Here is an 18,016-nt window from a genome sequence, read left to right on the forward strand (position 1 = left end):
AGTATCACTTTATTAACTGTGCTTCATTTTTTCAAAAGACTATGACAACAGCACCAACTCTCTGCGCTGACTAAGATCGTCAATTTTTTCAAATATTTTGAAAAGAATATAAATATCCCTTCAAGATCTCTTCAGTTGCAAAAAAAAATAAGGGAAGAGAAGATAGAACCCTTTTATTAAGTTTGTCCTTTATTTTTTTTTTTTCACCTCATTGTATTAATTCTATACACGACCATCTATCACATTCGCTTGCTTTTTTTACACACTAACCACTGAGAGACACTCACAACGTTATCGATTATTGACAAAGAGATTTTTCCGGTATAGAAAAAGAGAGTGCGAAAAAAAAATGAAAGTTTCTCAAATTTTACCATTAGCTGGTGCTATATCCGTTGCATCAGGTTTTTGGATTCCTGATTTTCTGAACAAACAAAATTCAAATTCCTACCCAGGCCAATACAAAGGCAAAGGTGGCTATCAAGATGACTGTGGGGATGATTACAAGAAAGGTTATAAAAGCAAAACCTACTCCAAGGTCAAGCCCATTACTAGCACTGATTGTACCACTCCAATTCAACCAACAGGGACCACCACCGGGTATACAAAAGACGTTGTTGAATCTACCTCCTACACGACTGACACTGCTTATACTACCACAGTTATAACTGTCACCAAATGTGATGGCGGTTCTTGTTCTCATACAGCAGTAACTACGGGTGTCACTATCATCACCGTCACTACCAATGATGTTATTACTGAATACACTACTTATTGTCCATTGACATCAACTCCAGCTACTGAGTCCACTCCAGCTACTGAATCTACTCCAGCTACTGAGTCCACTCCAGCTACTGAATCTACACCAGCTACCGAGTCCACACCAGCTACTGAATCTACCCCATGTACTACAAGTACTGAAACCACTCCAGCTACTGAAAGTACTCCAGCTACTGAGTCCACTCCAGCTACTGAGTCTACTCCTGCTACTGAATCTACACCAGCTACCGAGTCCACTCCAGCTACTGAATCTACTCCAGCTACCGAGTCTACACCAGCTACTGAATCTACCCCATGTACTACAAGTACTGAAACCACTCCAGCTACTGAAAGTACTGCATCCACTGAGACAGCTTCAAGTACACCAGTTGAGTCTACAGTAATTGTTCCAAGTACAACTGTTATAACAGTAAGTTCGTGTTATGAGGATAAGTGTTCGGTTTCATCAGTTACCACTGGAGTTGTTACCATCTCATCTGAAGAAACAATTTATACTACTTACTGTCCTATTACATCCAGTATAACTATTCCAGTTCCTAACACGTCCACACCAGCTGCTCCAGGTACTCCAGTAGAATCTCAACCCGTTATCCCAGGCACTGAAACTACTCCAGCTGCTCCAGGTACTCCAGTAGAATCTCAACCCGTTATCCCAGGTACTGAAACTACTCCAGCTGCTCCAGGTACTCCAGTAGAATCTCAACCAGCTACTACACCAGTTGCCCCAGGTACTGAAACCACTCCAGCTGCTCCAGGTACTCCAGTAGAATCTCAACCAGCTACTACACCAGTTGCCCCAGGTACTGAAACTACCCCAGCTGCTCCAGGTACTCCAGTAGAATCTCAACCCGTTATCCCAGGCACTGAAACTACTCCAGCTGCTCCAGGTACTCCAGTAGAATCTCAACCAGCTACTACACCAGTTGCCCCAGGTACTGAAACCACTCCAGCTGCTCCAGGTACTCCAGTGGAATCTCAACCAGTTATCCCAGGCACTGAAACTACTCCAGCTGCTCCAGGTACTCCAGTGGAATCTCAACCAGCTACTACACCAGTTGCCCCAGGTACTGAAACCACTCCAGCTGCTCCAGGTACTCCAGTGGAATCTCAACCAGTTATCCCAGGTACTGAAACTACTCCAGCTGCACCAGGTACTCCAGGCACTGAAGCTACTCCAGTTACTACTCAACCAGTTTCAGTACTTAGTACTCTGCAAGTTGTTACTGCAAGTGGCGAATTTTCTACAGTTACTGCTCACTCAACTTCAATTGTCGCTAGCTGTCCCGAAGGTGGATGTGTTCCAGAAGGACAACAAACTGAAACCAGCCCATCAGTTCCTACCAATGGTCCTGAAGTTGAAGCTTCTTCCAGTGTTCTTTCAATCCCAGTTTCATCTGTTACTACAAGTACAATAGCAAGTTCTAGTGAGACTTCTGTACCACCAGCTCAAGTTTCCACTTTTGAAGGATCTGGCTCTGCACTTAAAAAACCATACTACGGTTTAGCAGTGGCTGCATTAGTCTACTTTATGTGAGACTAATATTTTTGGGGTCCTTGTTTGAATAAAATCAATTGTTCATTGATTGTCTTTAATTTTTATTACTGAATTTTTTGATACCTGTTATTTTTCTTCGTTCCAATTACTGTTGATTATCACCATCACCTTTATGTACCATATGGTGGTGATAATTTAACACTATTTTTGGTTCATATTTTTTTGTTTAATTTCGGTTTAAGAGTTTTTTTTTATGTTTGGATATTTGATATTTAGGTTCACATTTACATTCAAATTCAAATTCTCTTAATTTTGTTGTTTCTTTTAGATTCATATATTTAATACCCATATATTTATCCGTTTCGTTTTCTTTTCGATATTAGTTAGTTTATTGTTAAGAATATATATTATTTGTTAGTTTATTCGTTATGGAAATCGAATGTAGAAAAACTGATTAAGAAAGACATAAAATTATTAATATAGTTAAAAGTTACATATAATATAGATTTACAATTAAGAAACGTTGAGAAAACTCTTTGTACAATAAAAATGTATATTATTTCCCAATATAAATAGCATGGACAGCTATGATCTAAAATTTCATAATCTTTTAGAAAAGTATGAAAACGTTAGTATTTTCATTATTATTATTATTATTGTGCCCAACATATTTTCATTCCCCATAGGGGGCATACCCATTAAATTTGACCATTATCCATTTCAAGCAATACCCACATGTATACATAAACATATATATATATCATTTAGTGTTAGTTGATTTCAAATTTTAATTCTGTCTCGACATTCAATGATAAATGAAGTGACAAATTAAAATCATGACGATAACGCATGTAAATAAATTTAATCATATATATATATATATTATTATAAGCCATGTTAATAGGGCATATGACATGATTATAGTATTCAAAATTGAAACTGTGGTTTGCCTGTGAACATCAACAACAGGAAATATAAAGGAAAGGGTATTAAACCCTTTTCTCTAAATCAAATTTAAGGAAATGAAAACATTATTTGATAAATCAATGACATACCCAATTGAGATAATCAATCCATAATAATCTTTATTATAATATACATAGGTACATAAGTAAACACATATATACCTTTATTGAAATTGGAAAAAAAAGTGAAAAAAAAAGAAAGCTTAAAAATTTTTACAAACAAAATTTTATTCTTTTTAATTCACCCAAACCAAATCAAACCAAACATCTTTCTCATGTAGCACACATACACGACCAGACATTAATAATTGACAGTGTTGCGTTAGCCCTAAAAAAAACACCACACATGGTAGCACCAAAGCCATAAGGAAGAATACTCAACTGTTTTAAAACTGCAAAATACTTTCTCGACCCATAATCAATAATAAAAACATAATTGTATTGGGAGTGATTTAAACAATATCACTTTGACAATAATCTAAAAATACCTATAAATCAATTTCGATCAAATTTATAGGTTGATGGCATTTATTTGCATACTATTTGGATTATATAAACTGGGTGAGTGAATCTATATACCACACAAAGTCTAGCAAACCAAGCTCAGACTGTATCAATAATTGTTTCATGATTTCCACAATTGTGGTTTCCTTTTTATTTTCTTTTTCCCCAGTATGTCTTAGTTTTTCAATTTAGATGGAGATAGTCATATCATTCTCAACAATACTATTACTTCTGATAGTATTACTACCACCTTTCCCTTTAGTATTATTACTGCTGTTGTCAATATTGCTATCACTATTATCAATCAACAGATTATAGTACTCACGAGCTTGAGCATACCAATCATTTAATAAATCAACTTTATTCAATTGTTGGACTGATTGATCATATTCATATTGTTCATCATCAACACCATTACCAAAATTATTATTACTGTCTATGTTTACAACAGAATTCAATAACCCAGTATTAAAATTCGATAGTTCAATATCTGCTCTGGACATAGTTGAAGTTGTTATCGTTGCCCCTGGTGCTGATGGGGTTATACCATTTGAATTAACAATTTCCACTTGTTTTTGTTCATGCATGACTTGTTCCTTTTGACTGATTTCTTGTTTATATGTATGAGGAATGGATGAAACCAAAAACAAATACCATGATTCAATTGGTATAAACCAATCTTGTATTTTGAGTGGTCGATCAATGACAAAGAAATATTTTCGAAAATAATCAGTATTCGTGTTTTCAGTTGGCACAATATGAAAATTGAAATTATTGTCATCAATATCCATATTATCATCAGTTCTATAGTCATTACTATTGTTACCAGCATTGCTAACAACACTGCTACCATTAGTTGCATCAGATTGTCCAAAGGATACAACTTCATAATACTTGACATTATAATATATATCTTTCTGTGATAACTGAGGAAAGCATGCTCTACTTTTGTTGTCGCTGTTGCTGCTCTTACTATTATTGATACTAGTCTGGGTGAAAATAACTTTATTTACATAATCAATTTGTGAATCTTTGAGTTTCCCGGCCATTGATAATTGTAAAAGAATTGAACGTAATTGATTTTCATCTATTCTTAATTTGCGATAAAGAAATTCAAATTTAATGGCTGAGTATGCTTTGATATAATTTAGTAAAACTTTTGATTTCAAGTTGTACAATATTTCTTGAATAGCAACTTTATAGATATCATCATTCTCAATACTTTCTTCATCAATTTCTTGGCTAGATGATGGCAATGACGAGTCTAATTCTAATGATGAGAATACTAAGTTTTCAAACTTTTCCAAATCCAAGTCATTATAATATTTGATTAACAATTTCAATTTATTAAATTGATTCGAAGATTTAGAAATGATTTGAGTTTCTTGACTTTGAAATGGATCCAATTCACTTTCAATCAATAATGAACATAATGCATAATATTTCAATAATTTATATTTCATAGTTGATCCCGCTTCATCATAATTTTGGAAACTTTTATAAAATTCAATATTTGCTCGATGATAATTACCTCGATAAAATTGTATTAGACCACGACATTGATTAATGATAGCACAAATTCTTGGGTGGGTGACCACAGTGGTAATTTTTGAACTCATACGATATAATTGATTCATTCTTGGTAAATTCAAATTGAATTGATTTATTTTCGTCAAATAATCAATCTCAATAGCAATAGTTTGTAACTTAAAAGAGTTCAACGTTGTTTCCAGACAACCATTATTACCTCCATTGCTGATAATGTCCAACTTGGAATAAACTTTCTGTAATAGATTAGGTATATCATCATAAATTTGATGATCAAGATGAAGATTAAGTAAATTTATGTTAATTTTAAACCACAATCGACAACTACTATTGGAGTTACTATCGAGATAATTCAACAATGTATTGTAAAACTGAGTAACAAAAGTCACATTTGCCAGAATAGAATATCGATTAATCATTTTTGAAAATGATTCCTCAATATAACTTTTATAATGACCATCATGATTGAATTTTGGTATCAACTGGATCAATTGTGTCAAAGTTTCAAGAAATAATTGAAAATTTTGTTGATCAAAATACAATTTCATCAATTGTTTATAAGATTTAAACTTCCATTCATACTTTTCTTCAACATTATTATTATTATCATCATCATTCACATCCGATAAACTATCAATTATCTTTTGAAATTCAATAATGGCATGCTTAGGATCGTCATCTTTGAAAGATTTTGCTGAATAATATTGATTATCAAGTACCTTTTTCACATTGGATTTATTGCTATTACTATTGTTATTGTTGTTGTTACCGGTTTGATCACTATCATCCTCGTTATTCTCAATATCAAAATCTCCTCCGTCTTCATCTTCATCTTCAAACTCAAATTCATACGATTCTTCTGAATAAAATTCTTCGTCTGACATGGTCGCTAACGTTTAAGCTTCTATAATAACCAACTAAATGACAGGCCAACAATAAATCAATTGATGGGGCAAATAATTAAATAATTACAGAAGAAATATGAAACACCAACACGGTAACAGAACGACAAAAGTAGGATTAAGTGAATATGTGCATGAACCAAAATTATGCTCTACAACAAATATGGTAAATACACGTAATCAATTTGTTTATAGGTGCAAAAAGCCCAAATAGTACCAAGCTTCACATTATTCACCAAACACACTGTCAGTTGACTGTGAACCTTGAATTAGAGTAATTACTTTATTGTTGTTGTTGGCGCATACCACTTTCTAGTGAAAGAAAATGCTCTCTATATATTAAACTTAAACGAAAAGCAATCAACTTTAAAGTCAAACTAGCTTATCTATATAACTAAATAAATAATGGCCATAAATGAATAAATAATATTGGTAAACCATAATAACATCAATTAGCAATGTCGAGAATGGATGTGATGCTGCAAATCAATAAACACAGATTGCAATAACCATGGAAATACAACAACAAAAGATAGAATAAATAAATAAATGTATAAATAAATAAATGTATAATTTGAGCCCCACTATAGTAACAAGAATAACAATTACAATGACAATGACATTTCAATTACCATTATGATAGATTGAGATGATAATAATAATAAAAACAAACAACGCAATAAGCACCTAAAAAATGAAAAACTAAAACAAACCTAGCACCACACAATATGATTTTGTCAATGAATGAAAATCAAAGTGTTTTTCCTCATGCAAATCTCACATATGTAACCATCTAAACCTTTGGATGTATAAAAACAATATCAATGAAACAAGCGCCAATATACCAAGTGATAGCATTCTGAAATGCTCTCTAATTTTGTTTGGTTTATTATTGTTTCGCCTTTTCTTTTTGCTTTTGGTGATCCCGGTCCGATGGATGTCTTTAGTGGTTATATTGTCATTGTTGTTGGAATTGTTATTGGTTTTTTTAGTTTTAATGTGTTTGCCATTAGTGAGAATACCATTGTTATCAGTATTACCCTTCTTGCTAGTAATGCCGTTGGTGTTATTATTATCAGAAGTGACTTCAATTTTCCGTGCAGATAATAATTTGCTTTCATATTTTTTTTTATCCAGTAATTGCAATTCACCTATTAAATAAGGTTTCAACATTTGAAATGCAAAATCTGAGTGGCCAACATCCTCAAACGCTTCAGTCGCGTCAGCACCTCCACAATCAAGTAATACTTCAACATCACCAGGGTGAACCGAGGTGAAATTAGTTATATCGTACACTTTGTTATATAATATCATCCATAAGTCATTAGGTTTGTCATGGATCTTGACTTGGTCTAAAGAATATATCAGATAAAGCTTGGTGCGATTGTTGTCGTCATTTTTAACTGATGATATCTTGTCTATTATTGATGGTGAAGACGGCGAAAGTGAAGTCGGCGACGGTGGTATTTCTTGATCTATTGACGGCATGATTAAACATTGATATCATGAATATATGTTGATATACACGTGTGCTTTTCTGTGGGCAAAATAATAAAATGAATGAATAGATGTGATGATTTGGGAGATTGTTGAATATATTAAATGTGCAATAGAAACTCCAATGGGAATGCAAAAAAAAACAAACAAACAAATGAATAAATAAATAAATAAGCTAATAAATATATGAATAGATGAATATATGTTAAAGAATCGGTTGTTGAAGTAGATATAGAATAGATATGTCCAGTACTATCTTTTCACTTATTAAATTGGATTCAATGTATCTAGAAACTTAGAATTGCCACAAACAATAATTAAACCAAATAAAAAAAAAGAAAAAGCAAAAAAAAGAATAACAAATATTTACTTTGATTTCCTGGTATTGATAATGAGGTGTGGTTTTGAAGGGAATAGATGGTCTAATATAAGTTTTAGTGAATTGGTTGAATATATTTTGATATCAAATTCCACCCAAAATTTTCTTTTGATTTTTCTTTTGATTTTTCTTTTGATTTTTTTTTTCTTCTCGCTCTCTCTCTATTCACCCCTCCTCCTCCTCATTCTCCTTCTCTCCCTTCATTGTAAGAAATCTTTTCTGTCTTTTAATTATTTTATTATTATTATTATAATGTACGTATCTTTAATTTATTTGAATGGGAAATAATAAACATTTCTTTTTCGAAAAGTTATTTTTACTCCAAATACACGCTTACACATTTCTTTCTTCCTCCCTCGTCCCCCCCACCACCACCACGTCCCTTCCTCTTCCGTCCTAAACCTCTGATATTAAATTAACAATACCATTCTTTAACCATTTTTATTTAAACAAATTACAATTCAACTTGACGGTAATTAAATTCCACCCACTCCCCCCACCACCACTACTACAATTATTAAATCTTTCTTTTTTTTTTTCTGTTGTTCTCTTTTGGTCTTCCCTCTGTCATCCTCTTTAACTCTTTTCAGTCAATTTTTCAATTCATTGTTGTGAACCATAGTAAAAGATTAAACAATAGGAATTAACACAACAAAATAAAACAAAACAACCCAGAACAAGTATAAATATCTAACCAGCCAATAGCAATAACCAAATGTAGTCACAAAAATGTCAACAAGAGAAAAATAGAAATCTACAAAAGAAAAAAAAGTAGTGAAGGAGTGGTGAAAGTGGGGACTAATTGGAATCTAATTTAACAATACACAAATACTATAAACAGATAATATCTTCTTCTCAAATTAAGAGTTCAAACTAACAGAGATAGCCCAATAAATACACTAAAATAACTAGCAAACTCGTAGACTGGTTATTTGGTAAATTGAAGCCATTTGCAACACATTAGCAACAAATATCTTCATCGGCAATCAGATATATACAATGAGTTATAGCTCCCATAAGAGCAATATCAATTAGTATTTGTTTGCAGTTAATAGAGAGATAGCCGTGGAAATAGTAGTAATAGTCAATACGTATAGATTGACAGTTTATTGACATTTAATACACTACCAGGTAACTCACACGACCACTCTGTATGGCAAACAAATATCTGATCTCTAATGCCATTAAAGCCGGGCAGATAATTCAATATCTCATATCAAGTCCCCCCCCTCTGCAGTAACAACAGTCTCCCTCATTCCCTCTACTCAATAGACATTACAAATGCCTGATCTTTGATTAGGACCTACCAATACTACTCAAGGTTGTATGAAGTTTGAAATTTTGCGTGTGCGAAAGCGCAAGGAAGAAAAATCAAAAGAAAAAAAAAACAACCTGAAACTAAAGACAACGACAACATTTACCACCAACACCACTGCAACAACAACAACAACCACAATAGCTCCTCCAACTATAAATTTTGAGTCTATACAATATTCATACTTACAGACTTGAACAACTAACTAACAACTAATACATTTTAATTTTGTCTATCTATTTGAAAGAATTGAGTTTTATTTGATCGATTTACATTGTATATATCAAATTTGATCAACTAGACGGATACTAACACCAGCGAGATAAGCATATACTGCATCTTCAACTCTGCATCAGACTACAAGAAAAACAACACCCTAAACTAAGGTTTTCATTAAAGTTAATTCAACCACCAAGCAATCTAGAGATTATCATGGCATTACCTTCGTCGAAAAAGACTCATCTGGAACAACATAAACAGATTCTTAAACAGTTATTAAAAGAAGATGCCAATAGAACTTGTGCTGATTGTAAAGTTTCCAAAAACCCTCGATGGGCATCATGGAATTTAGGGTGTTTTATTTGTATTCGATGTTCGGGGATCCATCGTAGTATGGGAACTCATATATCCAAAGTGAAAAGTGTTGATTTGGATGCATGGACCGATGATCAAATTGAAAATATGGTCAAATGGGGTAATGCCAATGTCAATCAATATTGGGAAGATAAATTGCCTAGTGGATATATTCCCGATCAACTGAAGATTGAAAATTTTATTCGTACAAAGTATGATTTGAGAAAATGGACCATGAGTAAGAACTTGCCTGATCCATTGTCATTGAATAAAAATAAAGCTGCCACTACTGCCACTATTCAACAACCCAAGCATGAGTCGAAATCTCACTCAAATACCACATTACTGAATGATATCAATTTATTGGATGATAACAGTGGTAACAAAAGCAATGACGAAGAGTTTGGAAGTTTCACTGCCACAAGGTCTCCTCATAAAAGAAGTAATAAGTTGGCACCACCACCTACAAAGACTGTGTTACCTGCTGCACCAACAACATCAAGTTCACCACAACCACAACACCAACACCAACCACTTCAATCTGCACAAAATACTGGCGGTAGTGTTTCAAGCATGGGAAGACCTGATTTGAAAAAATCAATCCTTTCATTATATGCATCTCCTTCATCTTCCAACAGTTTTATACAACAGCAACAACAACAACAACAGCAACCACAACAACCACTTGGCATGAATTCATTATCAAATTCGTTGTCGAGCTTGAATATACAAGGTGGTAATTCCACCACCAACAATAACAACGTGTACCGTTCATCAACCACAGTGAACACACAAAATAACCATACTCAACATCATCCATTAGTCAATTCAACCCCATCACTTAATAACAATCAACCCAAACAAAATTGGAACAATGAATGGACTACCGATACATTTACTTCTTCCCCATCAATCCCATCATCCTCGGCATCATCATTAGCTGGTACTTCTAATTATAAGACCACCTCGTCATTAAACGTCAATGGGTTAGATGACGATTTGTTCAAGAATGTATGGGGGTGAATAATACCATTTATACACCCGTAAATAACATCTAAGCGTGTATGCATATACAAATATATATAACATACAACATAAGGGAAAACCCATGTAAATCTATTTCCCATATATCTTAATCATAATAATATATATGTATATATTCTATAAATATTTTATATAACTTGTACTAATAATGATGGTGTGAGTACATGGAATTGGGGTAGTGTAAGAAGGTGTTTAATGACCACCAGTTGTTGGCAAACCAATATAAACTTTAAATGAATCATAAATCAACCATTGGAATCCAGTCAAAGTACCAATCATAACGATTCTCACAGGCAACCCATTCCATAATCCAGCAAATCCAATTTTACTATAAATTTTGGAGATTGCTTGACCGATAGATTCATTAGGCAGTTTTTCATTATTGATTTTTGATACCATAACATCAGCAGGATGAGACACAATGGCACAGAAAATACCAGCAATATAACCTCCCAAAAATGAAACACCAGTTTGTTGTAAATTTGTATAATCTGATTTTGGTTTACCCAAATAACTATAAATACCAGCGACAATGTTTTCAAAACTTGCAAATTTCACCATGGTATAAGGAATTTGTCGACACCATAATGGTACTAAACCTTTATATAATCCACCAAACCCTTCAGTAGCAACGATTTTCTTCCATCCATCAAATACCGAATTGGCATAAGGAGGAATTGTCGTTTGAGTTTTAACTTTAATGGTTTCCCAAGGACACAAGGCAATATCTGCTAAAAACTCTGCTGAGGCTGAAGCAGCCAAAAAAATTCCTGTTTGATAATTTTGAGCAACTTTAGGTCCAACTAAATCGCTGTATTTCTTTTTAAATACTTCATAAAATCCATATTTACCAGCACCTTGAAAACTGTAACCAATGAATGTGGCACCAATCCCAGTGAAAATTGAATCTCCTTGAGTTTTCAAAATTGTTTTCCATCCTTGAATGTTTGATTTATATATACTGGCATTGACTTGACGACGACATTTGACTAAATCCAATGGGGTGACAGCGGAATGGGTTGGTCCACAAGCAATTATTCCACCAACGGTACAAGCAGCATAATATTCAGGGGTAAACAACTTGATTTTGCTACCGCCAGAACTTGAACTGGCACCACCACTACCACCACCGGTCAATTTATCGGTTGCTTTTTTCAATTGATCGTTCAATGGTTGAGTTAATGAATCAGCTAAACTATTTCCTGCCATTGTTTATGTTTGGTAATTATTGGTAAAAAGAATTGAATAGTTATAGTACTCTTGAAAGAATAGAAACAAGAATATACCGGTTGTTTATAAGAAAAAGAAAGTAAGAAAGAAGAATCAACAAATAATAATAATCAAACAGGAAATTAGTTGGAATTAAGATTGCTATTTATAACAAATACAATTGAAAACCTGCATTTATATTGAGGTACTTTATGAAAGAAGAGGAGGTGGGCTAACAATAATAATAAAGGGAGGGGGGAAAGAGAAGGAAATAAAAGAAAAAAAAAGGACCGATACGAAACAGCAGCAACCGAGCAAGATAAAGAATAAAATTTGGACTAGATATCGTGGGAACTTTGAAGGAGAGAAAGAAACTAAGGACGGATTAATTATGCTCGTTGGTTCGTTCGTGTGAGTTTGTACTTTTTTTTTTCTTCCTTCCATTACTTCCGAACACACTAAAGTTTAACTCGCGCGGCATTAAAAACTATACTTAGAAGAATTCCGATTATTTCAGTTTAATCGTCCATGCCACATCAATTGCTACTCGCCAAGGTACCTGTTGATTGCAGTTCTTCACTCTAGCAAAATCTGATAATGTAATACTTTTGCTCACAGATTAGACAAGTAAGTGCTAATGCAAAGAAAAGTTCTAATTCTCACCGTTAATGTTATAGACATGCTGTCATCAGTACATAACGCGTTGATTTAGTTTCCGGTTTTAGTATGCGTTATTTCCGACGAGAAACCAGCAACCGTTGACTCGGTAATAAAATACCTGAAAAAACTAAAAGATTGATAACCTAATCTATGCAGCATCCAACAAATAAATGCTCAGTTGTAATTTTAGAATTGATGAAAAGTAACCACATATCTTGCAGTAATATTCAGTAAACATACCAGACATAGTTACTAGTCTTTATGGGGAAAGCAAAACCAAACTGTTTTCTTATCCATGCATTGGTTTGGGCTTTTGCTTACTGCCATGCAAGGACCCTTGCCCACAACTAATGAGCCTTTACTAGGGTGGACCAGAGCAGTGGTCCTGACCACCGGTATTGCCACCGGTTTAGCCACGGGCTTTGGCTTTAGACCCTGCTCAGGGATTGGCCATTTCCCTTGAGCTTAGGGACATCAACCCTTGGCCTTAGCTCCGGCCCTTGTCCTGGCCCTAGCTCTGGACCTGGGTCAAGTCCTGGCCTTAGCCCTCGTTGGCGCTAGAGATGGTACAAGTTTTGGCAACCGGCACAACCGTACCCCGGGACAGAATAAAACCGTCCCAGTGCTGGCTCTTGTACCTCCACCTTATACCTAGCACCCTGCTTATAAGAGATGCGCTGCGCTATGAGAAGAGTTTCGAATCCGTGGATCTCCAACTACATCTTTTTCCTCGGACCTACTCCTTCCTCCCAATAGCACCATTCATAACATCGTATCTCCTATCCCCCAGAATATCGTATCCTATACCAAGTATACAAATGATATATAAAGATCTCTTCAGACAACATATATGAGTTTTTAATTAGCTTTTGTAGATCAAATTGATACAGCAACAATTCAACTGTTTTTATGGTTATTCCTTTGACAATTTAGTACTTCTATTATAAATAATACTTGATAATATATTGATTCATTATCTAGAAAAAATTTAATTATGCTAGCGGCTTCAAGATGGAACTTTTGTTTTTTTATGATGATTGACGTTTGATTGATTGGTTTTATATGTAATTGGATGCTTATTTCTTTGTTTCGGGATGATCGGTTTTGATTTGGTTAACAATTTCTTCTTAACGTGAATTTATGACATGGAATAGTGGAATGAATTTCTAAGGCTGCTTCTGGAGTCTTATAATATAAAAAGTCTTTTATGTGTTTTGTTTGAAGTATATTCTGATCTATTATTTATACTGTAATATTTTTGATCTAATCTCTTTCTCATAATGATACTCTCATTGGCTTCAATGTAGTACAGATCCCTTCAGGTCCTTTATAGATGATATGCATTTGTGAATTTGACTATAAAGACGAGAAAAAGAAAAGTAGTAAAAAGTTGCAAAATAAAAAGTGACACCCAAAAAGGTTTATATGTTCTTGTAAATTTTGTTACGCCGACCAAGACGCACGACACTGCAAAATTAGGGTTGGTTGCAAATCCATAAAGCTCTTATTAATCACATAATAATGATACTAAACATAAGCATTTCACAAGCTCACACGATGATAATTATGCTAAAACTAAAATAGAAAATTCCAAGAAATATATAGTCCAAGCATGAGTCGCAGCAACAACAAAAACATCATGTATGCTGAAAATAGAATCCTGCCAAATTAGGCTCAGTATTACTTGATCTTAACGGACTACAAACTAAAGCAAGTAATAAATGTTCTTACAGTAATGAAGAAAAGAAGCAAATTTTTGGTTTTCAACTTAAAAATGGTAAAACAATTCAAGATGAAAGATTTTTCTAGCCCTAGTCACAAATGTATCTTAACATGCCAAAATAAAAACAAACTCTAGAGATATTCATTATATTAGTGGAAAACACAGCAAGAAATTGGCAAAGAATTGAATCACTGAATGATATAAAGATAGCACCAAATCAACACTTACTATTTTGAAGTATACTTTATTCAATTCATTATTCTGCTAACTCCTATTAAAAGTTTCTACAAAAAGTTAGTTCAAGTGTAAATTTATCTGCAAATGCAACATTTAATGCACTTACAAAAATTTATCGTCAAGTCCAAATACATATATAAACATTTTTCTTACCAGTAATAGCCTAACATGAATAAAAAATTGTGCAAATTTGTAATAATTCAACAAAGACAACAGATATGATGACAATTTATTCACCTATGAACGTGATATTTCCCAACTCACATCTACTATAGATACCTCATCATTTGATTTTTCATCAACGTCATACCATTCACCTTCAGATAAATCAATATCTGCGAACTTAGTATTAGTTTCTGATCCAACAGCCAGGAACTCTCCAATTGGAATAAATTTCAAAAAATCTATTCCTCTAGCATCAATTTCAAGTATTGTGGCTGACGCTTTATCATTAACACTATCTTCAGTAGTTGATAATTTCTCATTTGTTCTCAATATACTTGCTGAATGTTCATGTTTACATTCTTTACATCTGAATACAAAACTGGCTTCTCCTCTGCTACCACTGATTTCATGCTTTTCGTATTGATTTATCTGAATGTCTTTATCATGGGTGGTACGGCATTTTGTGCATTCTATTTGAAATGTATATTCATAAGGATGTTCTGGAGTGTCAGAAGGTTCCAAACCAGTGACATTAGATAGTTCAGCTGATGCTTTCAATAAAAATTTAACCATTGTGGTGTTTCGATGATGATTGTTGATATATTCGAAAACTGAAAAGTATGCTTGAATGAGTAATCCATTTTTTTTTCATCTCTCATTTCTGATTATGGTAGTGTAAAACAGTCAAAAGAGGGGTGAATTGTTAGCAAAGGAAGATCAACCAACTAAAGAAACATCAACCATGCTAAGGAAGAACAGCCGCTAATTAAACATTTTGATCATTTCAGTTAAGTAGGTGGTCCAATTGTAGTAGCTTGAACAAATTATTTCATATACCAAACAAAAAGCTCAGGGTAACGGAATTATGCCTAAATATGTTTTTTTGGATCCGCATTAAACTTAATTTTTGGGAGATTGGTCCGCTAGTCGGCATAGCAGGATCCCGCCAAAAAAACCCCATTTGAAATAGTTAGTGCCAAAAATCATACTTTCGGTTATTTGTCATTATTGACAGTTTATCTAACTTGTGACAAAGATTCCAATTATCTAACATGTAAAGAGATCGGGTTATGTTTTAGTTGTACCATTCCAACTAACTAGTCATACCAACAGATCGACGAACTAGTAGATTCAATTGACAATATTAATAGGAAGCTCGCTGTTGTTATCTGAACTGGTAATTTTAGTTTCTTTTTCTCTTTGACTAAAACTATTTAGTTTTAACTGAACCTGGAAATCCTTCCTCTCTCTCTCTCGAAGACAAAAAAAAAAATACTTCAGTGAGAAAAAAAAACATCATTATTAATAAACATTTAATTAACCAACCCAGGTATATTTATTCATTGTACTAGCATCCCCATCACCACTACTGCCACCACCATTTACCCCACTAGCCGCAGTAACCCATTTCATTTATATCTTTGTCACTTTCACACGTTTTGCTTGATAGAATTTACACATTGTAAGTCACAAACACACATATGATATAAGCAACCACGCTACAGTTTTAATAATAAACATTTTAATATTCAAATTCATAGCATTTTGGGCCTAATAGAAAGCCAGCATCAACATCTTAATTAATTATTTACATAGATCTACATATTTATTTATTCAATTCCTAACTTACCTGATCATACACTATACAAGAAGATGTCAAATGATCCAACACCAATACTAGATAATGCAAAGGATTCATCCCAAGTGCCTGATTTTTCCGATATAGTACAGGGAGAAGACCTAGAATTTCGTCAATCAAAAGCTCCCACTTTCCCCGTAGTCCATAAAATTGAAAAGCTAGGAGAGATACCACCACCTACCATACTATCTCGACTTTCAAACAACCAACTAATTACCATTGCTGGGGCAGCATCTGGGTTTCTTGCAGGAATAGTGGTGTGTCCTTTGGATGTGGTCAAAACTCGATTGCAGGCACAAGGTACTGTGGGGGAAAATTTAAAGTATAATGGGTTTTTAGGGACATTTAAAACCATTCTTCGTGAAGAAGGGATTCGTGGATTATACCGTGGGTTAGTGCCTACCATGATTGGATATTTACCTACATGGACGATTTATTTCACTGTATATGAACAAGCCAAAAGATTCTATCCATCATTTTTACACCAATACAATATCGAGAATCCATCGATTATACATTTCTGTTCAGCATTGACTGCTGGAATGACTAGTTCAATTGCAGTAAATCCGATCTGGGTTGTGAAAACTCGATTAATGGTACAAACTGGAAAAGAAGGCCAACAAGTTTATTATAGAGGCACTTTTGATGCATTCAAAAAAATGTATCAACACGAAGGATTGAAAGTGTTTTATAGTGGGTTGATCCCATCATTATTTGGGTTGTTACATGTTGGAATACATTTCCCTGTATATGAAAAACTCAAGAGCTTGCTTCATTGCAATTTAATGTCTAACGATTCTGGTTCAAATGGGGTATTATGGAGGCTTATTGCAGCATCTTCCTTCTCAAAAATGGTTGCTAGTACAGTCACATATCCACATGAAATACTAAGAACAAGAATGCAACTTCGACGTGACAAGGGCAAATCAAAATCATTAGTGAAAACCGTCTCATCGATTTTCCAAAAAGATGGACTCAGAGGGTTTTATTCGGGATATTTTACCAACTTGGCACGAACTTTACCTGCCAGTGCTGTGACATTAGTAAGTTTTGAATATTTCAAAACATATTTATTAGAGATTAACGGGAGACTTAAAAGCAAGTTTACACATTAGTAAGTATAGAGAATTGTGTATTTATTATTTTGTATATTTGGTAGTACGTATGTTAATAGAAGTTTTTTTTTCGGTATACACACAACTCTCCACATACATAATAGATCCTTGACAATAAAATAATAATTTAATGCAAGGGAAGAACACAGAAAAAAAATTGGCCCACGCAAATCTACGCCAAAGATTTTCTTTTCCGACATATTTAGATTTCTCAACTATCAAGGTTAACTTTTCAACACCAAGAAGATAGAGAGTGAACACCCATCCCC

The 18,016-nt window shown here is 33.9% G+C and overlaps 7 protein-coding genes and 2 non-coding genes across 9 annotated transcripts; 4 read left to right on the top strand and 5 right to left on the bottom strand. All coding sequences in view use genetic code 12, as the record gives it.

Moving 5' to 3' along the window:
* Nucleotides 1-349: 349 nt before the first annotated feature.
* EAP1 (adhesin EAP1) lies at nucleotides 350-2,311 on the top strand (the record flags this gene model as incomplete). Its single annotated transcript, XM_709479.2, has 1 exon — nucleotides 350-2,311. The coding sequence occupies one exon, from the start codon at nucleotides 350-352 to the stop codon at nucleotides 2,309-2,311; it is 1,962 nt and encodes a 653-aa protein (XP_714572.2).
* A 282-nt stretch (nucleotides 2,312-2,593) lies between these two features.
* CAALFM_C209540WA lies at nucleotides 2,594-2,741 on the top strand. Its single transcript, XR_002086390.1, has one exon. It is a non-coding gene; the product is annotated as an uncharacterized ncRNA (small nucleolar RNA).
* Nucleotides 2,742-3,030: 289 nt separating this feature from the next.
* CAALFM_C209550CA lies at nucleotides 3,031-3,145 on the bottom strand. Its single transcript, XR_002086391.1, has one exon. It is a non-coding gene; the product is annotated as an uncharacterized ncRNA (small nucleolar RNA).
* Nucleotides 3,146-3,929: 784 nt separating this feature from the next.
* Nucleotides 3,930-6,173, bottom strand: CAALFM_C209560CA (uncharacterized protein; the record flags this gene model as incomplete). The annotated part of the gene is made up of 1 exon (XM_709478.2): nucleotides 3,930-6,173. One exon carries the CDS (start codon nucleotides 6,171-6,173, stop codon nucleotides 3,930-3,932), a length of 2,244 nt encoding a protein of 747 aa, XP_714571.2.
* A 795-nt stretch (nucleotides 6,174-6,968) lies between these two features.
* Nucleotides 6,969-7,679, bottom strand: CAALFM_C209570CA (uncharacterized protein; the record flags this gene model as incomplete). Its single annotated transcript, XM_709476.2, has 1 exon — nucleotides 6,969-7,679. The coding sequence occupies one exon, from the start codon at nucleotides 7,677-7,679 to the stop codon at nucleotides 6,969-6,971; it is 711 nt and encodes a 236-aa protein (XP_714569.2).
* A 2,135-nt stretch (nucleotides 7,680-9,814) lies between these two features.
* Nucleotides 9,815-10,978, top strand: AGE2 (Age2p; the record flags this gene model as incomplete). The annotated part of the gene is made up of 1 exon (XM_709475.2): nucleotides 9,815-10,978. One exon carries the CDS (start codon nucleotides 9,815-9,817, stop codon nucleotides 10,976-10,978), a length of 1,164 nt encoding a protein of 387 aa, XP_714568.2.
* A 213-nt stretch (nucleotides 10,979-11,191) lies between these two features.
* CAALFM_C209590CA (Cu/Pi carrier) lies at nucleotides 11,192-12,208 on the bottom strand (the record flags this gene model as incomplete). The annotated part of the gene is made up of 1 exon (XM_709474.2): nucleotides 11,192-12,208. The coding sequence occupies one exon, from the start codon at nucleotides 12,206-12,208 to the stop codon at nucleotides 11,192-11,194; it is 1,017 nt and encodes a 338-aa protein (XP_714567.1).
* A 2,857-nt stretch (nucleotides 12,209-15,065) lies between these two features.
* CAALFM_C209600CA (uncharacterized protein) lies at nucleotides 15,066-15,566 on the bottom strand (the record flags this gene model as incomplete). The annotated part of the gene is made up of 1 exon (XM_709473.1): nucleotides 15,066-15,566. One exon carries the CDS (start codon nucleotides 15,564-15,566, stop codon nucleotides 15,066-15,068), a length of 501 nt encoding a protein of 166 aa, XP_714566.1.
* A 1,080-nt stretch (nucleotides 15,567-16,646) lies between these two features.
* CAALFM_C209610WA (NAD+ transporter) lies at nucleotides 16,647-17,747 on the top strand (the record flags this gene model as incomplete). The annotated part of the gene is made up of 1 exon (XM_709472.2): nucleotides 16,647-17,747. The coding sequence occupies one exon, from the start codon at nucleotides 16,647-16,649 to the stop codon at nucleotides 17,745-17,747; it is 1,101 nt and encodes a 366-aa protein (XP_714565.2).
* Between the last annotated feature and the right edge of the window lie 269 nt (nucleotides 17,748-18,016).

The sequence above is a fragment of the Candida albicans genome, chromosome 2, assembly GCF_000182965.3.
Source record: "Candida albicans SC5314 chromosome 2, complete sequence".
NCBI classification, from domain to species: Eukaryota; Fungi; Ascomycota; class Pichiomycetes; order Serinales; family Debaryomycetaceae; genus Candida; species Candida albicans.